The sequence below is a fragment of the Mandrillus leucophaeus genome, unplaced genomic scaffold, assembly GCF_000951045.1.
Source record: "Mandrillus leucophaeus isolate KB7577 unplaced genomic scaffold, Mleu.le_1.0 Scaffold13, whole genome shotgun sequence".
Classification (NCBI taxonomy): Eukaryota; Metazoa; Chordata; class Mammalia; order Primates; family Cercopithecidae; genus Mandrillus; species Mandrillus leucophaeus.
In genome coordinates, this window is record NW_012101254.1 from 6,545,475 (window position 1) to 6,568,203 (window position 22,729).

The window sequence follows — 22,729 nt, forward strand, 5'->3', positions numbered from 1 at the left end:
AGCAGCATATAGAAGTCTAGTGGGGACGTGGCATTGATGAGGCAGACAACTGCAACCATGTTTTATTTTCCAATTTAAGTGGCACATATGATAATAAACTGCAGAGGCAGCAGAATGAAATAGTTAAACTTTTTTACAGTTAATATCCTGCCAAGAAAATCTCAGATAACAGTGTTATTTTAGGGGAATTGGGTGGACAGTATAATCTGTATAAAAGGAGCCTCCTTTAAATATGAGTTTTAGAAGTGAAGGTTCTAGGCTGGGTGTGGTGGCTCACACCTGTAATCCCAGCACTTTGGGAGGCTGAGGCAGGTGGATCACCTGAGGTCTGGAGTTTGAGACCAGCCTGACCAACATGGTGAAACCCTGTCTCTTCTAAAAATACAAAAATTAGCCAGGCGTGGTGGTGGGCGCCTGTAATCCCAACTACTCGGGAGGCTGAGACAGGAGAATTGCTTGAACCCGGGAGGCGGAGTTGCAGTGAGCCGAGATCACACCATTGCTTTCCAGCCTGGGCAACAGAACAAGACTCCATCTCAAAAAAAAAGAAAAGAAAAAAGAAGTGAATGTTCTATTTAACCTGATTGTGGCATGTTGTTTACTTTTGTGCATATTTATGATTGACTCTTAGACTTGGTAGTCTTTGGTGGGTATTATTCTACCTTCCAGAAGAATGTATTGGTATGCCAACTTATTTTTGTAGCTTTATATATTGTAATGTAGAGTCCTGGGTCTGCATATTGTGAATGCACTCTGTATCCAGCTACATAACCAGACCCTTAATATCAAATGTTCTGCCTCATGTTTATTTGGGAATATCCTAACATCTTGGGGTTGTAACTTAGCTAATTTGCTAACATCCATAAGCTGTGTGCTCTTAGCCTTTTAGTATTGTAGCCCATCAAAAAGTTCTGTTTTTTTTTTTTGAGACAGAGTTTTGCTCTTGTTGCCCAGGCTGAAGTACAATGGCGTGATCTTGGCTCACTGCAACCTCCGCCTCCCAGGTTCAAGCAATTTTCCTGCCTCAGCCTCCCATGTAGCTGGGATTACAGGCTCGCACCACCATGCCTGGTTAATTTAGTATTTTTAGTAGAGACGTGGTTTCAACATGTTGGTCTGGCTAGTCTCAAACTCCCGACCTCAGGTGATCCACCCGCCTCAGCCTTCCAAAGTGTTGGGATTACAGGTATGAGCCACCGCACCTGGCCTCCATCAAAAAGTTCTGACTCTGGTCAGGGAATTAACTTTAACATCTTAGCAAAAATGATCTAGAAGCATCAAAGGAGGGAGTTCTTGCCAAGAGTACACAGAGATGTCCAGAAGGAAAGTTGACATTACTTGATAGTGTGACTTTATAGTAAACATGAAGGAGGAACTGCAGAAATGAAGGACCACAGATGACCTTGGGACAACTGGAGGTTCCTTTCTGCAAGGCCCAATGATGTTGACAATAATGAAACTTGATTTGCATTTGAAAAGATGTTTTTACACTCTTGTCACAAAATTTTTTTTTTTTTGAAGTTCCTTTCATTCTTTTGAAGAGTTAATTCCTTACTGTTTTCTACTTTGACACAGAAATCTCCTGCAAAGAAGCTGAGCCATGCAATTAGTAAATCTTTGGGGTGTGTACCCACCAGAGAACCCCCGCATCCTGTTTTTCCTGAGCAACCAGAGAAACCACTTGACCTTGCACATATAGTGTAAGTATACCCCTGGAAGTGCCTGTGGATCACACTGAAATGGGGGCCTTGTGAAATTCCTGTGGATCAAAACCAGACATCACTTAACATGAACATTGAACTTTTCGGGTTTTTACTTTCTTTTGGGGGAACTTAGACGTCAAGCTTTCTTCTCTGTAAATCACCTTAAGTGTCCATGTGGAAACCTAGCTCCTGATTCCTGAAGCCTGAGTAATATGGCAGCCTCCAGAAACATGAGCCCATTGAAGAGTAATTATCGTTCTGGTTTTAGGTGGGTTGCCTTTTGTGGTTTTGGGTTCATTCCTTAAATCGGTGGTAGAGATCTTTTTCTCTACAGCAGTAATGCCTGTAGAGACTTTTAAGTTAATGTAGACAAGATGGAAATGAAAATCAACTTAATTTGCTCTTTTTGTATTGAGAGAAAATTAGGAAACATAAGACTATATTCTACAAATAAAACTGGTATTTTGTATGTATTTATTTGTATGTATTTAGTTTGAATATTCATGCTAAGTAAAGCAAAGCTAGAGGAGAACAATAAAGTTGAGAAATAGAGAAAGGAAAGTAGGGAGGAAGAGAAACAGTGAAAGGTAAGATTCAGCCTGTAAACTACTTTCTTCACTCTGAATTAAATGATGATAATATGCTTCCCTGATGAATAAATTTGGTAGGGTTTTGGATCACGAATCTTTATCAGATGTTTAGAAGTTTTTCTGTTGGAGTGGGCATTCATTTTCTTTCGCCTCCCTGATGGAAGGTGTTTGACTAAATGAACTCTAGAGAATCTTGATCTTTTTCCTTTTTTCTTTCAATTATTTGGAAATCTGTTTATATTTATTAAAATAACCCATGCATGTGAATTAAAAATTCAGTCACACAAGAGCTTATAATGAATGCAACATACCCTCCCACACTTCACTGTCCTTTGGGTTTTAAATCTACTAATAGTTATCTCTATATTTCTAAATAATATGTTTGGAGCACTATTTCTTGACTTATCAGTTTTAGACATTGTTATCATTATTATTTTTTGAGACAGGGTCTCGCTTTGTCACCCAGTCTGGAGTGCAGTGGTGTGATCTCAGCTCACTGCAGCCTCCGCCTCCCAGGTTCAAGCAATCCTCCCACTTCAGCCTCACAAGTAGCCGAGACTATAGGTGCAGGCCACCATGCTCAGCTAATTGTTTTTAAATTTTTGGTAGAGATGGTGTTTCGCCATGTTGCCTAGGGTGGTCTTGAACTCTGGGTTCAAGTGATCCACCTGCCTCAGCCTCCCAAAGTGCTGGGATTACAGGCATGAGCCACTGAGCCCAGCCAATTTTAGACATTATTGACTTACTTTTGTGGTATAAGGAATCAGCCTCATTTTTAACTCTACATACCAACCCATCCCTGTTTTTCATAATTATATCACCATTTTTAAGTTGGTTACCTTTTTAATTTTAAATAGTATTTTAAAAACACTGTTTCTTATAACTTCTTTTTGACTTCCACTTTGTAAACTGAGAAAATTAGCATCTTCTGTCTACTTTTCCTTTGCCTCCTAACATCTGCCATCTGTGTCCTTATTGTTATGTTGTCAAAGCTGATAATATTTCTGTTCTCTTCGATAACCATAACTAAGTCTTCTGAGGTTGATCAAGGGTTAAATCTAATAAAACCAAATAATGACATTTACAGGTAGTATCCTTCGTTACACAGTCACATAGTATGCTGTGATTCTGTGGATCCTTTTGTGCAGTTACTCTGTCTTTGGAGTTCACTGGGCTTTTCTTTCTTACTTACCATCGATTGCTGAAAATCATTCCTATTAAATTTTTAACTGGATTGATTTTCTTGTACAGTTGTTGTTGTTTTTCCTGTAGTTTCTCATTGCTTTCTTCTTGTTGGGAAAAAGGATGTCCTCCACCCCTACATAGTGTTCCATAGCACAGTTTATCTGTTGCCTATAATCCAATTTTTTTGTTAAATCTGTTAACCTTTTTCCTTTTTGATTCGTGTTTTTCCTTGCCTGTCTCAACATTATAGTGGTTTTCTCCTTACTTTTTTCTTTAGGTTTTAAAGATGGCCTTTTCACATATGTCTTTAATTCATTTGGAATGGATTTTTGTGTGTGATGTGATGTAGAATATCCAGTTCTCTTCCCCAGCCCCTCGCTTTGTGCATTTGAATAATAACTTGTCTCAGGGTCATTCAATAGATAATCCATCATTTCCCCACTGACTACAATGCCACCATTGTAAAAAATGAAGTTTCCAAATATGCACAGGCTGGCTTCTGAGTTCTTTATTCTGCTCCTTTGGTCGAATTGCCTATCCCTATGCCAATATCTCACTGTGTCAATTACCATAAGGGACTAAGTAATCTACTTTTTCTGAGTGTCTTGTCTGTTACTAGCTCTTTGCTCTTTCATATAAAGTTTAGACTCATCTTACTGAGTTCCTCATAAAATTTTGTTGAGATTTTTGATCAGAGATTCACTGAATCTAAAGATCAAATTGGGGAGAACTGACATCCTTCTGGTTTTAAAGCTTTCATTCCACGAATGTGTCTTTGCGTTTATTTAAATATCTTTTTATAGCTTTAAGTAAAGTTTTATCATTGTTCCCCAGAAAAGTCTTTATATATTAGATTAACTCTTATGTCACTTGACATTTGTAATTGCTGTTACAAAAAGTGTCAGTAGTGTCCTTTTTCCTACAGTTATTTAAGATATACTCTACATGTAATAAAACACACCTACTTTAAGTGTACAGTTCGATGTGTTTTGGTAAGCATATGCTGTAATGCAAATGGAATATTTTCTGAATTATATTTCTTAACAGTTTGTTACTAGTGTATGGAAATGCAAATAGTTTTTGTATTTTAGTCCACTATCTAGGCAGTCGTCTTGCTTAAATTGTTTGTTAATTCTGGTACTTTATACTCAGATTCTTTTGAATTTTCTATAAATAATTATATAATCGGCAAATAATGACTGCTTTGTGTCTTCCCTTCCGTACCTTATACTTTTGAAAATTAATCATACTTTTTGCAGGGTGGGCGGGTGTCTTACTATGCTGGCTAGCCCCTCCGGTGCAATGCTCAATAGAAGTGGTTTAAAGGCATTTTTGTGTTATTACTAATCCCACAGAGAATGCTTTCGGCATTCATTTAGTATGTTATTTGATGTAGGTTTTGTATAAACTATTTATCAGGTTTAAGAGGTTCCCTTTTATTTCTAGTTTGCTAGAAATAAAAAATGCTTTCTTTTTGTCATGAATGGATACTGACTTTTATCAAAGACTTTTTCTGTATTGAGATGATTATATGATTTTCTCTATTGATGATCAAAGACTTTTTCTTTATTCTATTATCGTAGTGAATTACATTAAGTGTTTTTTAACATCATCTTTACCTTCCCAGAATAAATCTGAGTTGGCCATTGTTTGAATATACTGCTGGATTTTGTTTGCTAGTATTTCGTTTAGATTTTGGCTATGTTTTTGAGTGAAACTGTCCTATAACTTCCCTTGATTTGGGGTTATTTTTGTTTTGTTGTTTTTATCACCCAGTGTGCGATTCTTACAAAATGGAGGAGCATTCTCTCTTTTTATATTTTTGGAAGAGCTTGTTCAAGATTGGAGTTATTTTTTTTGTAAATTTTTGATGAAACTCACTAATGGAGCCATCTAAGCCTGAAGATTTCAGTTTTTTTTTATTTTTGTGGTTTTTTTCCCCTAGTAGAAACATTTAAGGCTATAAATTTATCTGAACCTTATCTGGGTATTACCCAGGTTTTACCATATAATATTTTTTGTTGTTTACTTCTAAATATTTCCTAAGTTATTTTAGGATTCTTCTTTGAGAAGTATATACTTTCTTAATTTCCAGACATACAGAGGTTTTCTAGTTGCCTTTTCGTTATTAATTTATAACTTACTTTTAGTCTGGAAAATGGTCTGTATTTTTCAATTTTTAAAAATTGGTTAAGATATTTATTGTCTAGTATATGATCAGGTTTATATTATGTTCCATGTAAGCTTGAAAACAAGGTTTATTCTATGCTTGTTGGATGCAGAGTTATGTAGTGGATGAATATATGTCCATTAGGTCAAGTTTGTTAATTATGTTGCTCAAATCATATATAGCCTTACTTACTCAAAATTATACATACTTCACTAGGACAGTGAAAATTTATTCTTGTATAGTGACTCTATTTGTCCTTAATATTTTATTTGTTTTCAAGTCTATTTGATCTACCAGTAACGTCTTTCAATATATTTTGCTAGGTTTGTGCTTGGCATAACTTTTTCTAAACTTTTACCTTCAACTTTCCTGTGTGTTTAGGTTTTGACTATGTTTCTTGTAAATTATAAGCTGGATTTTAAAAATCTAACCTGATAACCTGATAGTCTTTTAAATGGCAAGTTTGGTCAATGTTTACCTTGGATTTTTTTTTTTTTTTTTTTTTTTTTTGAGACGGAATTTCGCTCTTGTTGCCTAGGCTGGAGTGCAATGGTGTGATTTCGGCTCACTGCAATCTTCACTTCCCAGGTTCAAGTGATTCTCCTGCCTCAGCCTCCCAAGTAGCTGGGATTACAGACATGTGCCACCACGCTTGGCTAATTTTGTATTTTTAGTAGAGATGGGGTTTCACCATGTTGGTCAGGCTGGTCTTGAACTCCCAACTTCAGGTGATCCACCTGCCTCAGCTTCCTAGAATTACAAGTGTGAGCCACTGTGCCCAGCCTGGATCTTTTTTTAAAAATGAATAAAACATTGTAGATAAAACTGTAGTCTCCTGTGTTCCTCTTCTTCATCTAATCACCTTTTCCTTCTCCCAAAGGGTAGCCACTAACATTTGTTTGGTATTCATGATTTTTTACTTTTTAAAAATACTTTTATTAGATATTTATACATCCATAAAAATCAGATATAGATATGTTAAAACTATATATAAATGGTCATGCTTTACATAGCGTTCTATAAGTTTATTACTTTATTAAGTAATGTTTTTGAAATTTATCCAAAACCTCCAATGGTATTCCACTGAATGACTTTTCCACAAGTAATTCGTTCTTCATTGCTGGACATTATTTCCAGTTTTTCACTATAGCCTACAGTGCTGCTTTGAGCATTCTTGTGTGGAGAAATCCTGTAAGGTAGAAGGCTAACTACAGGTCCTGGGATATGAATATTACACATTCAGGATAGCACGAGTAATAGTATAGTAGCAGGTTAACAACCGAATCTCAGTGGTTCAGCTCATAAATGTTTATTTGTTGCTCACACAGAGTCCGTTGTGGATTGGAATGACGGGAGCAGCTGACCTGGGCAGTGGTTCGATGGTGTGGGCTCCTTTACTCTTCTGGCTCCACCATCTTCACATGAGCCCTCCTTATTGCTGCAGCAGGCAAAGAAGGTGTAGGGACAGCTCAGAGCCATTCTTCTGTGCTTTGCTTCAGAAATGCCTCATAGCCCCACCTAATTTTAAACCTTAATAGCCTTCTGTGTACCTAGGAAGGAGAGGAGAACCAGATACTGGTCAGCTCTAGTAACTTGTTCTACAAGTGTCTTCAACTCTACAAGATACTACCTAGAATTCAGATTTTATAGTTTAACTATTTATTAGTCTGAATTACTCCCAAGCCAAGAATATAGTCAGCAGACCACCAAAAAAAAAACAAAAACCAAAAAAAAAACAAACTTTGGTAGATTCTCTTTTAGATTCAGATGAGATGTTGAGCAGTTAATTATATTTAGTTTGACTAGATAACTTTTGCTTTTGAGGTTCCTTTCAACTTTGAGTTTCTATGTCTTATAGATTTTTTTTCTGTATTCAGTACGTGTTAATGGTTCCCAAACTTGGCTGATACCAAGATCACTCAGAAAGCCTTAAAAAGTACAGAAGAGCCGGGTGCGGTGGCTCATGCCTGTGATTCCAGCACTTTGGGAGGCTGAGGCAGGCAGATCACCTGAGGTCTGGAACTCGAGACCAGCCTGACCAATATGCAGAAACCCCATCTCTACTAATAATACAAAATTAGCTGGGTGTGGTGATGCATGCCTGTAATCCCAGCTACTCGGGAGGCGGAGACAGGAGAATTGCTTTAACCTGGGAGGCAGAGGTTGCGGTGAGCCAAGATCACGCCATTGTACTCCAGCCTAGGCAACAAGAGCGAAACTCCGTCAAAAAAACAAAAAAACAAAAAAAAAAAACAAAACAGTACAGATGACCAAGTTACTTCCATTCTAGGTCAACTTAATCATAATTCTGGAGGTGGCCTAAGAATCCACCTTTTGAAAAAGTTCCCTAATATATCTGATCAGTTTACAGAACCACTGTATTAGGAGGACATAAAGAGTTTTAGCTATATGAAAGCAAACTAAAAATACAACACCAAGTATTAAGAAATGTGCAGAGTGCAATGCAGAGTACAAATACAAACATATGAGTAGCATTTCTTTTTTTGGAGACAGAGTCTTGCTCTGTTGCCCAGGCTGGAGTGCACTGGTGTAATCTCAGCTCACTGCAACCTCCCCCTCCCAGGCTCATGCAATTCTCATGCCTCAACCTCCTGAGTAGCTGGGACTACAGGTGCGTGCCACCATGCCTGGCTAACTTTTCATATTTTTTGTAGAGATGTGGTTTCGCCATGTTGACCAGGCTGGTCTCGAACCCCTGACCTCAAGCAATCCGCCTGCCTTGGCTACCCAAAGTGCTGAGATTACAGGCTTGAGCCACTGTGCCCAGCCATGAATAGCAATTCTTAACGCTTGCTAAGATTCTTAATTATTCATTAATTCAGCAAATACTTATTGAAGACTTTCTACTACTCTGCAAGGTCCTAACAGTGTTCACATAGTACTTTGTGCGTTTGCAAATAGGTTTGAGTGACAGTGAAGAAGCCAGTTTTATGTAGTTGCAGTAGGCTAACCAGAATTTAGTTCATGAGATCCTTTTGATTGAAGGTTAATGCTGTTGATAGACTTTTCTGATAGGCTCACCAATATTTCATTTTGTGTGTAGCGAGCAAAATAATAAATTAGTACAAATCAAAGTCTGACTCTTTAGAAAATGTGTGGACTCCAGACCTGGTGCCGTGGCTCACGCCTGTAATCCCAGCACTTTGGGAGGCCAAGTTGGGTGGATCACCTGAGGTCAGGAGTTCAAGACCGACTTGACCAATATGGTGAAACCCTGTCTCTACTAAAAATATAAAAATTAGCTGGGTGTTGTGGTAATCCCAGCTACTTGGGAGGCTGAGGCAGAAGAAATGCTTGAACCTGGGAGGTGGAGGGTGGAGGTTGCAGCGAGCCGAGATTGCACCACTGCACTCCAGCCTGGGTGACAGAGCAAGACTCCGTCTCAAAAAAAAAAAAAAAAAAAAAAAAGACCTCAGTTTGCCTTTCTGTAAAATGGTGATAATAAAACCTGTCTTAATTGTCTCAGGATTTTTTTTTTAAAGATAATATATGGAAAAGTGCTTTTAAGTGGTTAGAAGGCTATAAACTTTTAAAGTCTTTTCCTTCAAATAAAGTTAATCATGTCACAAAAATGTAAACTCCACAAAGGCTGGACTTTATCTTGTTCTCCACCGAATTCCCAGTACCTAAAATACTGCTTGGTGCATGGTAGGCACCTAAAATGTATTGAGCGAATGAATTATACCCAGCACAATTTATATACACAGGCGTCCAACGCCTCCCCGCCATTTATGTTTTCGTGTTCAGTTTTGGTTTTGGTTTTCTTTCAGAAAGTGATATAAGTCATGTACCTACAGTTTCCTAAAGCCGCCACTAGATGTCAGGCATATTTCCTTGTGTTCCTTTCTGGGGGGGTGGTGAGAATATTGAGTAAACAAGGTTTTTCAAATAAATCTCAAGACGTGTATTCAAAACAAAGCCAATTCACGTATCAACACTCTAGCAACTTCTCTTGCTTCCAAGTCTCTGAGAGAAATGAGTTGCTCCTTTTGGCAAAAACACATTTACACCATGTCTAGCTCTGGATGCCTCTAACAGGCTTCCTGTGATCCGAATTCAAGCAATTTGCTCTTGCTAATTTTCTTAACCACAGAGTTCTTAAGCCTAATCTCTTTAATTAGTGGTTAGTCACCATTGCATTTCGGTTTGTGTAGATTTATTTCTGAGGGGAAGCAAAACTTACATGTGTTGGCTTAGTATATCTATTCCCTTGAATTCCAGTGAGAAAGAGCCCAGCGTCTTCCACGGCACACACCTGGGATTCATCTTAACAGGGGTGGGCAAACTATAGCCTGCAGGCTAAGGCCAGCCTGCCCCTCGTTTTTATGTGCCCCATGATCTAACAAGACTTATATTTTTAAATGTTTGAAGAGAAATAAAATATTTTATAAAGTGAAACTTACATGAAAATAATGTCAGTGTCCATAAGTAAAGTTTTATTGGGACCGACCTCAGTAGCTCACCCAGCACTTTGGGAGGCCAAGATGAGTGGATCACTTGAGATCAGGAGTTTCAAGACCACCATGGCCAACATAGTGAAACCCGGTCTCTACTAAAAAACAGAAAAATTAAGCGGGTACAGTTGCATGCGCCTATAATCCCAGCTACTCAGAAGGCTGAGGCACGAGGATTGCTTGAGCCTGGGAGGTGGAGGTTGCAGTGAGCCGAGATTGTGCCATTCCGGCCTGCGTGACAGAGCAAGACTCTGTCTTAAAAAAAATAAAAATAAAAAATTACTGGGACACAGCCATACTCACTCATTTTTATGTTGTTTATGGGTGCTTTTGAGCTACAGTGGCAGAATTGAGTCATTAATGACTGAGACCAAATGGCCCTTAGAGTCTAAATTATTTACTATCTGGCCCTGAAAAAGTTTGCCAACCCCTGCTGTCAAAGAAGGGTGTCTAAAAACTTCAAATTTAGGGCACTTTGTGCTTCTTTAGACTCTTTTTTCTGAATGGTCATCGTCTTTGGTTTGATAGCCCAAGTTGTTTTTTCACCCAGCGGTGAAGATAACATCTTTTGCTGAAGGACTCAGATAAAATTTGTTACCTAGAAACCAGACTGCCTCTTACCGACAGAAGTCTTTTATTTGTTTCTTGCATCCTTTGCATACGTAAATATATAGCATGTTTGAACAGCTAAGCCAACCAATGTTCTCCATACATTGCATCAAAACAGAATTAACCTAGATAATTAAAAAATACTGTTATACTGTTAAATTGTACTGTAATTATAAAACTGTAATTACAGTAATACTTTAATGTGGCTCTAATTGTTCTATTTTAACTGCTCTTCTGTTTAATACTGACTTAGACTCTGCATATACATTACTTTGATTTGAACTTAAAAAATCTGTTCTCCGTTGTTTTTTTCCTATACCTCATAGATGTAATTTTTGAACTTCGGACAACTATGCTTTAAGCATCGATGCTATCAGTGCTTATGAACTTTTTGGTAAAACAGAAATATGCTTGTTTTCTACATATTCATAACAACTTTAAATATATCAGCAGAATTCACCAGACCAAGAGTAATATAAGACCATTTGTTAACCCTATGAAAGAACAAGTCTAACTTCTTGTTTATGTTGTTTAATTATTAAAGCACATTTTTGTGACCCGTCTTTTAAAATGATGGATGAGTCTGGAGTTAAAAATGGCTTTTGTGACAAGGGCACTTATGGTGAATTGCCTTGCTGTTTACAGCTGTTTTTAATTGTTTTGTTTGTTTGTTTATTTGAGACAGAGTCTCAGAGTCTCGCTCTGTCGCCCAGGCTGGAGTACAGTGGCTCAATCTCGGCTCACTGCAGCTTCCACCTCCCGGATTCAAGCAGTTCTCCTGCCTCAGCCACCTGAGTAGCTGGGTCACACACCACACCTGGCTAATTTTTGTATTTTTAGTAGAGACGAGGTTTCACCATGTTGGCCAGGCTGATCTGAAACTCCTGACCCCGTGATCTGCCCGCCTCGGCCTCCCAAAGTGCTGGGATTACAGGCGAGAGCCACTGCACCCAGCCTACAGCTTTGATAAGCCAATTTTTTTTTTTTCTGAAGAGAGTTATTAATTGGTTTTATTGTATTCTCAAATTATCGGATGTTATAGAATTCATAATATTGATAAGTTAGTCTAGGTTGAAACACTGTCTTCCACAGTGTTTATGGAATGTGTATTGTGAGTTGGGCTCTCTTCTTTTGATGGGAGACGAGAGTCATTTGAGGAAACTGACAAGATGATACTTTTTTCTTAGACCTCTAGGTGAATCTGATGTTCCAATTGCTTGAAAGGAGTATCAGATTCATTGTAAGTATCTTGATCTCCTGAGGCTGAACCTGTTTGGAAGATTGTAATCTTGAAGCATTTCTGACAGGTAAATATGCAGGTTGAGCATCTCAAATCTGAAAATTCAAAATCTGAAATGCTCCAAAATCCGAACTTTTTGAATGCTGACAGGAAAAGCTCATTGGTGCATCTCACATTGTGGATTTTTGGAATTCGCATGGTCAACCAGGGTAAATAGAATGCAAATATTCCAAAATCTAAAATATGAAACACTCTGATCCCAAGCATTTTGGATAAGGGATTCTCAACTTGTACTTTGATTCCTAGATCATAGCTCATCTGATACTGTCTTGGCATTTTGCTGTAATGATTTTTTGGGTTGTTTGTTTTTTAGAGACAGGGTCAGCACCATAAGACAGGGTGAGAAAACAAAAGTAAAAAAAAAAAGATAGAAATAGGGTCTTGATATGTCATTGAGGCTAAAGTGCAGTGATGTGATCATAGCTCATTGTAACCTCAAAACTCCTGGGCTCAAGAGATCCTCCTGTCTCAGCCTCCCAAGTAGCTAGGACTGTAGGCACATGTCACCACGCCTGGCTGATTTTTATATTTTTTCGAAGTGATGGGGTCTTGCTATGTTGCCCACTCTAGTGTTGAGTTCCTGGCCTCAAGAAGTCCTCCTACCTCAGCCTCCCATAGATTATAGATGTGAGCCACTGTGCCTGGCCTGCTGTAATGATTTTGAAAAAATTACCCTTGGTGACATAATTTGCTTACCAATGGGCCATTAGGCACCTAAAACTTGGGGTCTATTCAGTTTGTCTTTTTGGGAAAATAAGAGTTGCTTTTTATTCTCCTGTATATATAGCCTAGCATGTGAAAGCCGTCAGGTCACAGCTCATCTGATACTCGTTCTGTCTTGCATTTTGCTGGAATGTATTTGAAAACCTAGAGGCTGAGGAATACAGGGTTTTCTTAGAGCCTTGAGCTTCACTGTGTCCTGGTATGAATGTTATCTGTTTTGCTTCCTCTCAGGATGAAAGTCCTAGAATCATTCCTCTGAGCTTAAGGTAGCTTGCTCGTCCTGGACGCATACCTCTCCAAAAAGGAAAGGAAGAGCAGAGAGGGCCATGCGTCATCTAAGACAGTCCTAGAAATAGAATAACGTTTTTGCCTGAACCTCAGTATGTGTGTGTGCGTGTGTGTGTGTACGTGAATGTGAGTGTGTGTGTGTTGGGGTGGGGGAGAGAGGAACTTGCACTCACAAACTCACACATGTGCATGTATATGTGTGATACCTGTGTGTGTGTGTGAGAGAGAGGGGGCTGCTCATTTGAACAGTAAATGCAATGAGTATGGTGCAGTGAGGAGACACAGCATTATGTAATACAACAAAACTAAGAACTGTCAAGCTTTAGTCCAAGCAGGATGATTATTTACAAGTGGCTGTGACTTTGTTCTGCTGAGTTTCACTCTGCTCTTGAGATTTTCTCACCCTGTTTGCCATTATCCTACCATAAAGCTCTCTGCTTTTAAACTCAGAATCTCACGAAACCTCACAAATCATCATCCCTTGGTATTCTTTTTTTTTTTTTTATTGCGGTAAAAAAAAAACCATCATATAAAATTAACTATCTTAATTTTTTTAAGTGTATGGTTTTCAAGTGTACAGTTCAGTAATGGCAAGTATAATCGTGTTGTTGTTAAACAGATCTTCAGAACTTTTTCTATACCCATTAAATAGCAATGCCCTTTCCCCTCCACCCCCTGTAACCACCATTCTACTTTATGTTTCTACTAATCTGACTGCTTTACCTACCTCATGTAAGTGGAATCATACAGTATTTGTCTTTTTGTGACTGGCTTGTTTCACTTAGTATAATGCCCTCAAGGTTCTATGTTGAGGTATCTATGTTGCAACGTGTGATAGGATTTCCTTCCTTTCTAAGGCTGAATAATATTCCATTGTATGTAGATATCATATTTTGCTCATCCATTCATCCACCACTGGTAAGATGTGGTACCTACATACAGTGGAATATTACTGGGCTGCTTTCACCTCTGGGCAATTATGAATAGTGCTGTTATGAACATAGATCTCTTGGAGACCCTGCTTTCAGTTCTTTTGTATGTCTTCCTGGTAGTGGGGTTGCTGGATCATATGTTCTATTTTTAATTGTTTGAGAATTTGAGGAACCCTCGTACTGTTTTTTATAGAGCTTGCATTATTTTATAATCTCACTAGTAGTGCAACAGAGTTCTGACTTTGCACATCCTTGCCGACACTTGTTATTTTATGTTGATTGGTTTTTATAGCAGTATTCATAATGGGTATGAAGTAATATCTCATTGTGATTTTGATTTGTCTTTTTTTTTTTTTGAGGTCTAATTTATGTTCTGTAAAATTCACCCATTGTGACAGTTAAATTATTTTCAGTTAATTTATATAATTTTGCAACCATTGCCACCATCCAGTTTAAGAATATTTCCATCATCCAAAAAATTCCCTCCTATCCATTTGTAGTCAATCCCAGCTCCCACTTCTAGCCCTAAGGCAATCACCAAACTACTTCCTGCTTTTTCTAGAAATTACATATAAACAGAATCGTACAATATGTAGTCTTTTGTTTCTGACTTCTTTCATTTAGCGTAATATTTTTGGGGTTTATCCATTTGTTTCAAGAATAAATAGGTCATTCCTTTTAATGTTGAAAACGCCCTTTGTATGAATAGATAACATTTTGTTATCCATTCACCAGTTAATGGACATTTGGTTCATTTTTAGTTTTTGACTCTTACAAATAACGCTGCTATGAACATTCATGTCTTTCAGTAGACATATGTTTTCATTTGTCTTTAGTACATATCTAGGAGTAGAACTGCTGAGTCATGCAGTGTAAGCATATGTTTAACTTTTTTTTTTTTGATACAGAGTTTCGCTGATGTTGCCCAGGCTGGAGTGCAATGGCACGGTCTTTGGCTCATTGCAACTTCTGTGTCCTGAGTTCAAGTGATTCTCCTTCCTTAGCCTCCCCAGTAGCTGGGATTACAGGCACCCACCACCACGCCCAGCTAGTTTTTGTATTTTTAGTAGAGACAGGTTTCACCATGTTGGCCAGGCTGGTCTCGATCTCCTAACCTTGTGATCCGTCCACCTTGGCCTCCCAAAGTGCTGGGATTACAGGCATGAGTCACCGTGCCCCGCCAAGGGTAGGCTGAATATTTTAAGAAACCACCGGCCAGGCGCAGTGGCTCACACCTGTAATCCCAGCACTTTGGGAGTCTGGGGTGGGAGAATTGCTTGAGGCCAGGAGTTCGAGACCAGCATGGGCAACATGGCAAAACCCCGCATCTACGTAAAAAAGACAAAAAAATTAGCTGGGTGGGGTGATGTGTGCCTGTGGTCCCAGCTGCTCGGATGGCTGAGATAAGAGGATCACTTGAGCCTGGGAGGTTGAGGCTGCAGTGAGCCAGGATTATACCACTGCACTCCAGCCTGGATGACAGAGTGAAACCCTGTCTCAAAAACGAAAGAAAGAAAGTGACAGGACTATGTTACAGTCCCATCAGCAATACTTAAGAGTTCCAGTCTTTCCACATTCTCATCAGCACTTTGGTATATTGTCATTCTTTGGACTATAGCCATCCCAGTTAGTAAGTGGTAGGATCTTATTGTAGTTTTAATTCGTATTTCCCTAATGACTAATGATATTGAGTACCTGTTCATGTACACATGAACCATCCACCTATCTTCTTTGGTACAATTGTCTATTTAGATATTTTGCCCACTTAAAAATATTTACATAAACTTTTTATTTTAGAATAGTTTTAGATGTACAGAAAAGTTTCATAAATAGAGCAGAGTTTCTGTACACGCTGCACTCAGTTTCCCCTGTTGTTAACATCTTAGAAATGAAACAGCTGGGCGCGGTGGCTCACGCCTGTAATCCCAGCACTTTGGGAGGCCGAGGCAGGTGGATCAGCTGAGGTCAGGAGTTCGAGACCAGCCTGGCCAACATAGTGAAACCCCATCTCTACTAAAAATACAAAAAATTAGCTGGGCGTGGTGGTGGGCACCTGTAATCCCAGCTATTCAGGAGGCTGAGGCAAGAGAATCGCTTGAACCTGGGAGGTGGAGGTTGCAGTGATCCAAGATCGCACCATTGCACTCCAGTCTGGGCAACAAGAGTGAAACTCTGTCTCAAAAAAAAAAAAAAGAAAGAAAGAAATGAAACAGTCTTGATTTTATTATTTACTAAACTCCACACTTTATTAGAATTTCATTAGTTTTTTCCCTAACATTCTTTTTCTGTTCCAGGGTCCTATCCAGAATATCAGATTACATTTATTCATGATGTCTCCTTGGGCACCTCTGGGCTGTGACAGTTTCTTTTGCCCATTTTATAATTGGGTTGTCTTCTTCATATTGAGTTTTAAGAGTTCTTTATATATTCTGGACATAATTCTATATCAGATATGTGACTTGCAAATAATTTGTCTCAGTATATGTCTGTCTTTTCATTTTCCCAATGATCTTTTGAGGAGCAGAGGCTTTTAATTTTTAGGAAATCCAGTTTATAAGTTTTTTCTTTTATGGATTGTGTTTTCAGTGTCATATCTAAGAAATCTTTGCCCAGTTGAAGGTCACAAAGGTTTTTCTCCTAAAAGTTTTATAATTTTAACCCTACATTCATGTGAATTTTGAGTGAATGTTTATGTCTGGTTTGAGATAAGGGTCTAAGTTCCTTTTTAAATATGTGCAGACGGGCACGGTGACTCATGCCTGTAATCCCAACACTTTGGGAGACCGAGGTGGGCGGATCACTTGAGGTTGGGAGTTCGAGACCAGCCTGGCCAACATGGTGAAACCCTGTGTCTACTAAAAATACAAAAACTAGCCGGGCATGGTTGATCCACCTGCTTCGGCCTCCCAAAGTGCTGGGATTACAGCCGAGTACTTGTAATCCCGCTACTCGGGAGGCTTAGGCAGGAGAACGGCTTGGGAGGTTGCAGTGAGCCAAGATCGCACCACTGCACTCCAGCCTGGGCAAGAAGAGCAAGACTCAGTCTTAAATAAATAAATAAATGCGTAGATATCCACTTGTCCAAGCACCAGTTGTTGAAAAGACCATTCCTTGCGCCATTGAATTGTCTTGCCATCTTTGTCAAAATCAACCGACTGTACATGTGAATTTATTTCTCAATTCTGTCCCATTGACCTATGTGTATATCTGTCCTTATGGCTATACCGTATGATCTTGGTTACTATAACTTAATAGTAAGTTTTGAAATTGAGTAGTGTAAGTTCTCTTCTTTTTTCAAAATTGTTTTGGGTATTTTAATCTTTCGCATTTCCACACACATTTTAGTCTATACCTGTCAATTTTAACAAAAGATTTTGACAAGGATTCTATTAAATCTATTGATCACTTCTCCTCTTCTTCCTTCTCATACTCTACCCTTCTTCTCCCTTGTTTTTTGTCAGCGTATTTGTTCTGCTTTTTTTTTTCTTGCCTTCTGTGTTTGCACTGAGTCCTGTATAGGGCACAGTCATCTCCTATGTGTAACAAATCCTTAGCAGGAGCCACAACTGTGGATATACTCCCTTTGATTCAACCCACTTTTATATCCTGCTTAATGATAATGTCAATGAAAAATCCTTTTAAGATTTTTCAGCCAGGGGTGGTGACTCACGCCTGTAATCCCAGCACTTTGAGAGGCCAAGGTGGGTGGATCAGTTGAGGTCAGGAGTTGGAGAACAGCCTGGCCAACACAGTGAAGCCTTATCTCTACTAAAAATACAAAAATTAGCCAGGCATGGAGGTTGGGCCTGTAATCCCAGCTACTCAGGAGGCTGAGGCACAAGAATCGCTTGAATTCGGGAGGTGGAGGTTTCAGTGAGCTGAGAGCCACTGCACCCCAGCATGGGTGACAGAGCGAGACTGTCCCCACCAAAAAAAAAAAAAAAAAAAAAAAGATTTTTTCAAATATGTTTCTTTTTATGTGAACTTACAATACAAATAATTTGTTTCTAAAAGGGTGTTAGATGTATGCAAAGAAAATTCAGCGATGAAAATTCAGATCTAGTAAATTCGTTTAGCACTACAATATATTTGTCCTATGACATATATAGGACATGTCTTTTTTTTTTTTTTTTTTTTTGGCTCTTATCCCTTCAGTGACTAGACTTTGCCAAAGTCTATACAGTGTTCTACAAAACCCCATAAAATCTGGTTCCCGGCAACCTCTCTAATTTTATTTCCTGCCACTTTCCCGTTGCCCTATCCTCCTTTGTTATTCTGGTTTTGTTCCTTGTGAATACCAAGAATACCAAGTATGCGTCCACCTCAGGGCCTTTGCAACTACTGGTTCATTTGCCTGATATGCCCCTCATCCTCATATTCACATGGCTTATTTGTTTACGTTATTCAGCTCTCTCCTTAAATGTTAGCTTCTCAGATAATCTTTCTGTGACTCTTTTATCTAAAATAGCACCATCAGTCACTGTTTCTTCTTGCTTCAGTTTCTTCATGACACTTGCCATTATATGACATTTTAAAAATTCATTTTCGTATTTGTTTATAATCTCTACCCTACTAGACTGTAAGTTCTTTGAAAACAAGAACTTTTTTTTTCCCACCAAACTCATTTTACTGCCAGAGACAAGGACTTTATTTTGCTTCCTGCTGTATCTCCACATCGGGCGTGGGTCTGGCAAATAGTAGATCTTAAATAAATACTTACAGAATACGTAAATGGATGTGTATCTATATGTGTTCATGACTTACTAATAGTAGTGATATTCATGAGGCATTCAGGTTATTAAATGATATCAGTGTGTCATAATGAGGCAGGCATTATTTCATGTGGGGTTCTGTTTTGTTTTGTTTTGTTTTTTCTTTGAGACGCGTCTCGCTGTGTCACCCAGGCTGGATGAAGTGCAGTGGTGTGATCTTGGGTTACTGCAACCTCCACTTCCTGAGTTCAAGCAATTCTCCTGCCTCAGCCTTCCAAGTAACTGGGACTACAGACACCCACTGCCATGCCCAGCTAATATTTTTGTATTTTTAGTAGAGACGGGATTTCACCATGTTGGCCAGCTAGTTTCTAACTGCTGACTTCAAGTGATCCGCCTGCCTCGGCCTCCCAAAGTGCTAGGATTACAGGTGTGAGCCACCACGCCCGACCTATTTCCTGTGTTTTTACAGTGCTAGAGCAATAATTCAAAAATTGAAGTTGAAAGCAATGGTTCTCCAGTTCATTGTGATTGTTTTAAAAATCCTTAAAAAGTAATCATTCATAGTATATGAGAAATTTGCTTTCCTTTGACATTTATTTCTTCTCTATCTAAACCTAAGTTATACCTGTAATATAATTTCATGCAGACATTGAGCCTCAGGATTATATTTCATTTGAATGGAATTTCTTAATAGGATTTGTATACTGACTGCAATTTAGAATAATTTGAATATTTCTTGGCACCTTTGCAAGTCTTCATATTGCCCGCTTTTGACTGTTGCCTGAGTTTAGAACCTGCTGTGTTAGCCCTCGTTCATTCTTCTCAAAACTCTAATCTGTCTACTTATTTCTAACAAATTAATCTTCTTGAGTCACTGCCTTTGTCATATTACTTCCCTATTTAAAAATCTACAAAACCTCACTGCCTATAGAATCAAGGAGGCACTCCTCGTGCTGGAATTCAAGGCCTGTGTAATCGGGACCCACCTTACTTTTGGAATCTTATCTTCTACTACTAATTTATGGAGGACAAAGCCTCTGCTTTGCCAGACCTGCCGCATTCCTACCCTTTAAAACTTTATAGCCCTTTCCACTGAGCTAGCTCATGATGTCCCAGCCCGGCTACCTGCTTTCCTGAATGTCCTGCTTGTCTCTTTCAGACTTACAGGTTTTCTATATCCTTGAGTCCAGTTTAAATCCTACTATGTCCATGCAACCTTCCTTAAACCCTCCAAGTAGCTAACTCATATGGATCTCTTCTTTCCATTCCTAAATTCCTTGAGCTCTTGTTGTTTTATCAGTCATTTGGGCACCCAATAAAATGCTGTCTCGTTTTTTAAGGGTTTCTTGCGTATGTATTAAACCTGGACTTCTTGAAGGCTGTAAGCACTTCCTTTGCACCATCAACTTCTTAAGAGCTGGGATTGTACGTCTTTAGTGCCTGGCAGATTCCATGTGTTTGCGGGACTGAACTTTATACTGGTTTGTGTTCCTAGAAGATGCAGCACAATTGTAAATTCTAGTTGAATTAGGTTACATTCAGCAACTTTCTTGTAGTCTCTCTGTTCAAGGTCACATTATAGGACCTTGCTTGTTGATTTGGTATGCTTTTGCTGGTCCTACTGATGCTTTGGAAGGCAACCAAAGATAAGTTACTCATACTGTAAAAATCTGTATTTTTTTATGAGCTTTTGGAGAGAAGTTTGTCTTTGACCTTCCTGGAGGTCAAGATAAGGTTGGAATAAGGCATCTCCTTTGGTGTAAAGTGGCCCTTTTCTTTTGTCTCACGTTTCCCCCTTTGGATCGTGTTAATGGAATAATCCTAAGGGTAAAACTGGATACATTGGCTCCAAGCATGAATTTAAAGAAATGTTCAGTTAAATTGTATTGAATAATCTACATCCTTGGTTTTTCACTTTTTTAAATAAAATTGTTTTGGGATTTAAGGGACTTCTTTTTTCCCTTTAGTTAGTTATTCTAAGCTGTGACCACCTCATGTTTAATTCTATATAAATCCAGCTGTTATTTTTCACTCATTGCCTGTGTCCAATTTATCACAAGGAAAACATTCTTGTGAGGAGCTTCTCCATAGAGTTTTTTTAGATGAATTTTTAATATCTTCATTTTGAGAAATTGATTAAACTGCCACTGATGTTATCTGGGTGAGCTGAGCCCTTTTGAAAGCTTGAAAATCTAAAACTGATACTGTATGGAAGTATCAGTTCCATATGGAAGCATTAAAAAAGTAATCTGACTGGGCGCAGTGGCTCATGCCTCTAATCCCAGCACTTTGGGAGGCTGAGGCAGGTGGATCACCTGAGGTCAGGAGTTCAAGACCAACCTGACCAATATGATGAAACGCCATCTCTACTAAAAATAGAAAAATTAGCCGGGCGTGGTGGCATGTGCCCGTAATCCAGCTGCTTGGGAGGCTGAGACAGGAGAATCGTTTTAACCCGGGAGGTGGAGGTTGCAGTGAGTCAAGATCATGCCATTACACTCCAGCCTGGCCAACAAGAGTGAAACTCCATCTCAAAAAAAAAAAAACAAAACAAAAGGTAACCTTAAATTTGAACAACCAACATGAACTTAGGGTATGATACTGATTTATATTGACATAATCTATGCATTTCTCACATAAATGAAGTAAATAAATACAAATAAGTGGTATGATGCTGTACAAAAGAATACCTTTTAAGAAAATCATTCATGTTTCCATATAGATTTAGGACATTAATATGTGTTGTTCATCTGGTTGTGCGGGCACTCTAATTTATAAGCTGATCATCTCACATTCCCTCTCACATTTACCAAGCTGTCAGGTAGGAAACATAAACATTTATTCCTGACCCTTTGAGAAAATCAGCAGTTGGAGCATGTTATAATTTATAATTACAAAGAACAAAGGCCTAAAAGAGAAATTCCTAACCACAGGCCCACTTTCACATGGGTTTGAAACCAGAATTTATACCATATTTTTAGCCTCCAAATCCCAACTCAGAAATTTAATTAAATTTAAAGCTTCTCTTTTTGGGTGGTGCTCCCAGAAACCTGTCAGAAGCTAACATAAATCCTCTTTGTAGAAAGGCGCTTAAGCTGGGCACAGTGGCTTACGTCTGTCATCCCAGCACTTTGGGAGGCCGAGGTGGGCGGATCACTTGAGGTCAGGAGTTCGAGATCAGCCTGGCCAACATGGTGAAACCCTGTCTTTACTAAAAATACAAAAATTATCCGGGTGTGGTGGCGGACGCCTGTAATCCCAGCTACTTGGGAGGCTGAGGCAGAAGAGTCACTTGAATCTGGGAGGTGGAGGTTGCAGTGAGCCAAGATCACACCACTGTACTCCATCCTGAGCGATAGAGCGAGACTCCATCTCAAAAAAAAAAAAAAAAAGGAAGAAAGGCACTTAAAAACCTTAGCCTTGAGTAATCTCCACAGACAAGTTCCAAGGAACTTGAACTCACATAAGAAAAAAATAAGCTGGCGTGAGTAAGAATTAATAGGAACAATACATTAAAGTCCTACAAAGAGTGTGAATTATCACATACAGAATATAAAATAAATGTTTTTTTAAAAAGCAGGAGTATGTTAAGAGTATAAAGTATGAAGAAACAAAAGAATATAGAAATTACCAGAAAATCTGAAAAGGAATCAAATAAAACTTCTAGGAATTTTAAAAAAAATTAGAAACCTCAGTAGGATAAGGTAAATATCAGATTAGATTTACAGATTGTAAATCTTAAGATAATTGGAATTCCAGAAGGACAAAATAAAAAAAATTCGAGGTGATGCCAAAAGATAATGAATGGAAATTGTCCCAGGTTTATAGCAGTGGTCAACAAATCTTAATTAAGAATCTAGGTCGAGCACGGTGCCTCACGCCTGTAATCCCAGCACTTTGGGAGGTCAGGGTGGGCAGATCACTTGAGGTCAGGCATTTGAGACCAGCCTGGCCAACATGGTGAAACCCCATCTCTGCTAAAATACAAAAATTAGCCGGGCATGGTGATGCGCGCCTGTAGTCCCCAGCTACTCAGGAG

At 38.8% G+C, this 22,729-nt stretch overlaps 1 protein-coding gene across 8 annotated transcripts in view; it reads left to right on the plus strand.

The window, feature by feature from the left end:
• DTNB (dystrobrevin, beta) overlaps positions 1-22,729 on the plus strand; it is a 304,675-nt gene that overhangs the window by 139,523 nt on the left and 142,423 nt on the right. For all 8 annotated transcript variants that reach the window (XM_011972686.1, XM_011972688.1, XM_011972690.1 and 5 more), the window contains exon 8: positions 1,576-1,700. In XM_011972686.1, the coding sequence (XP_011828076.1) occupies positions 1,576-1,700 (125 nt within the window). The remainder of the gene's footprint in view (positions 1-1,575; positions 1,701-22,729) is intronic.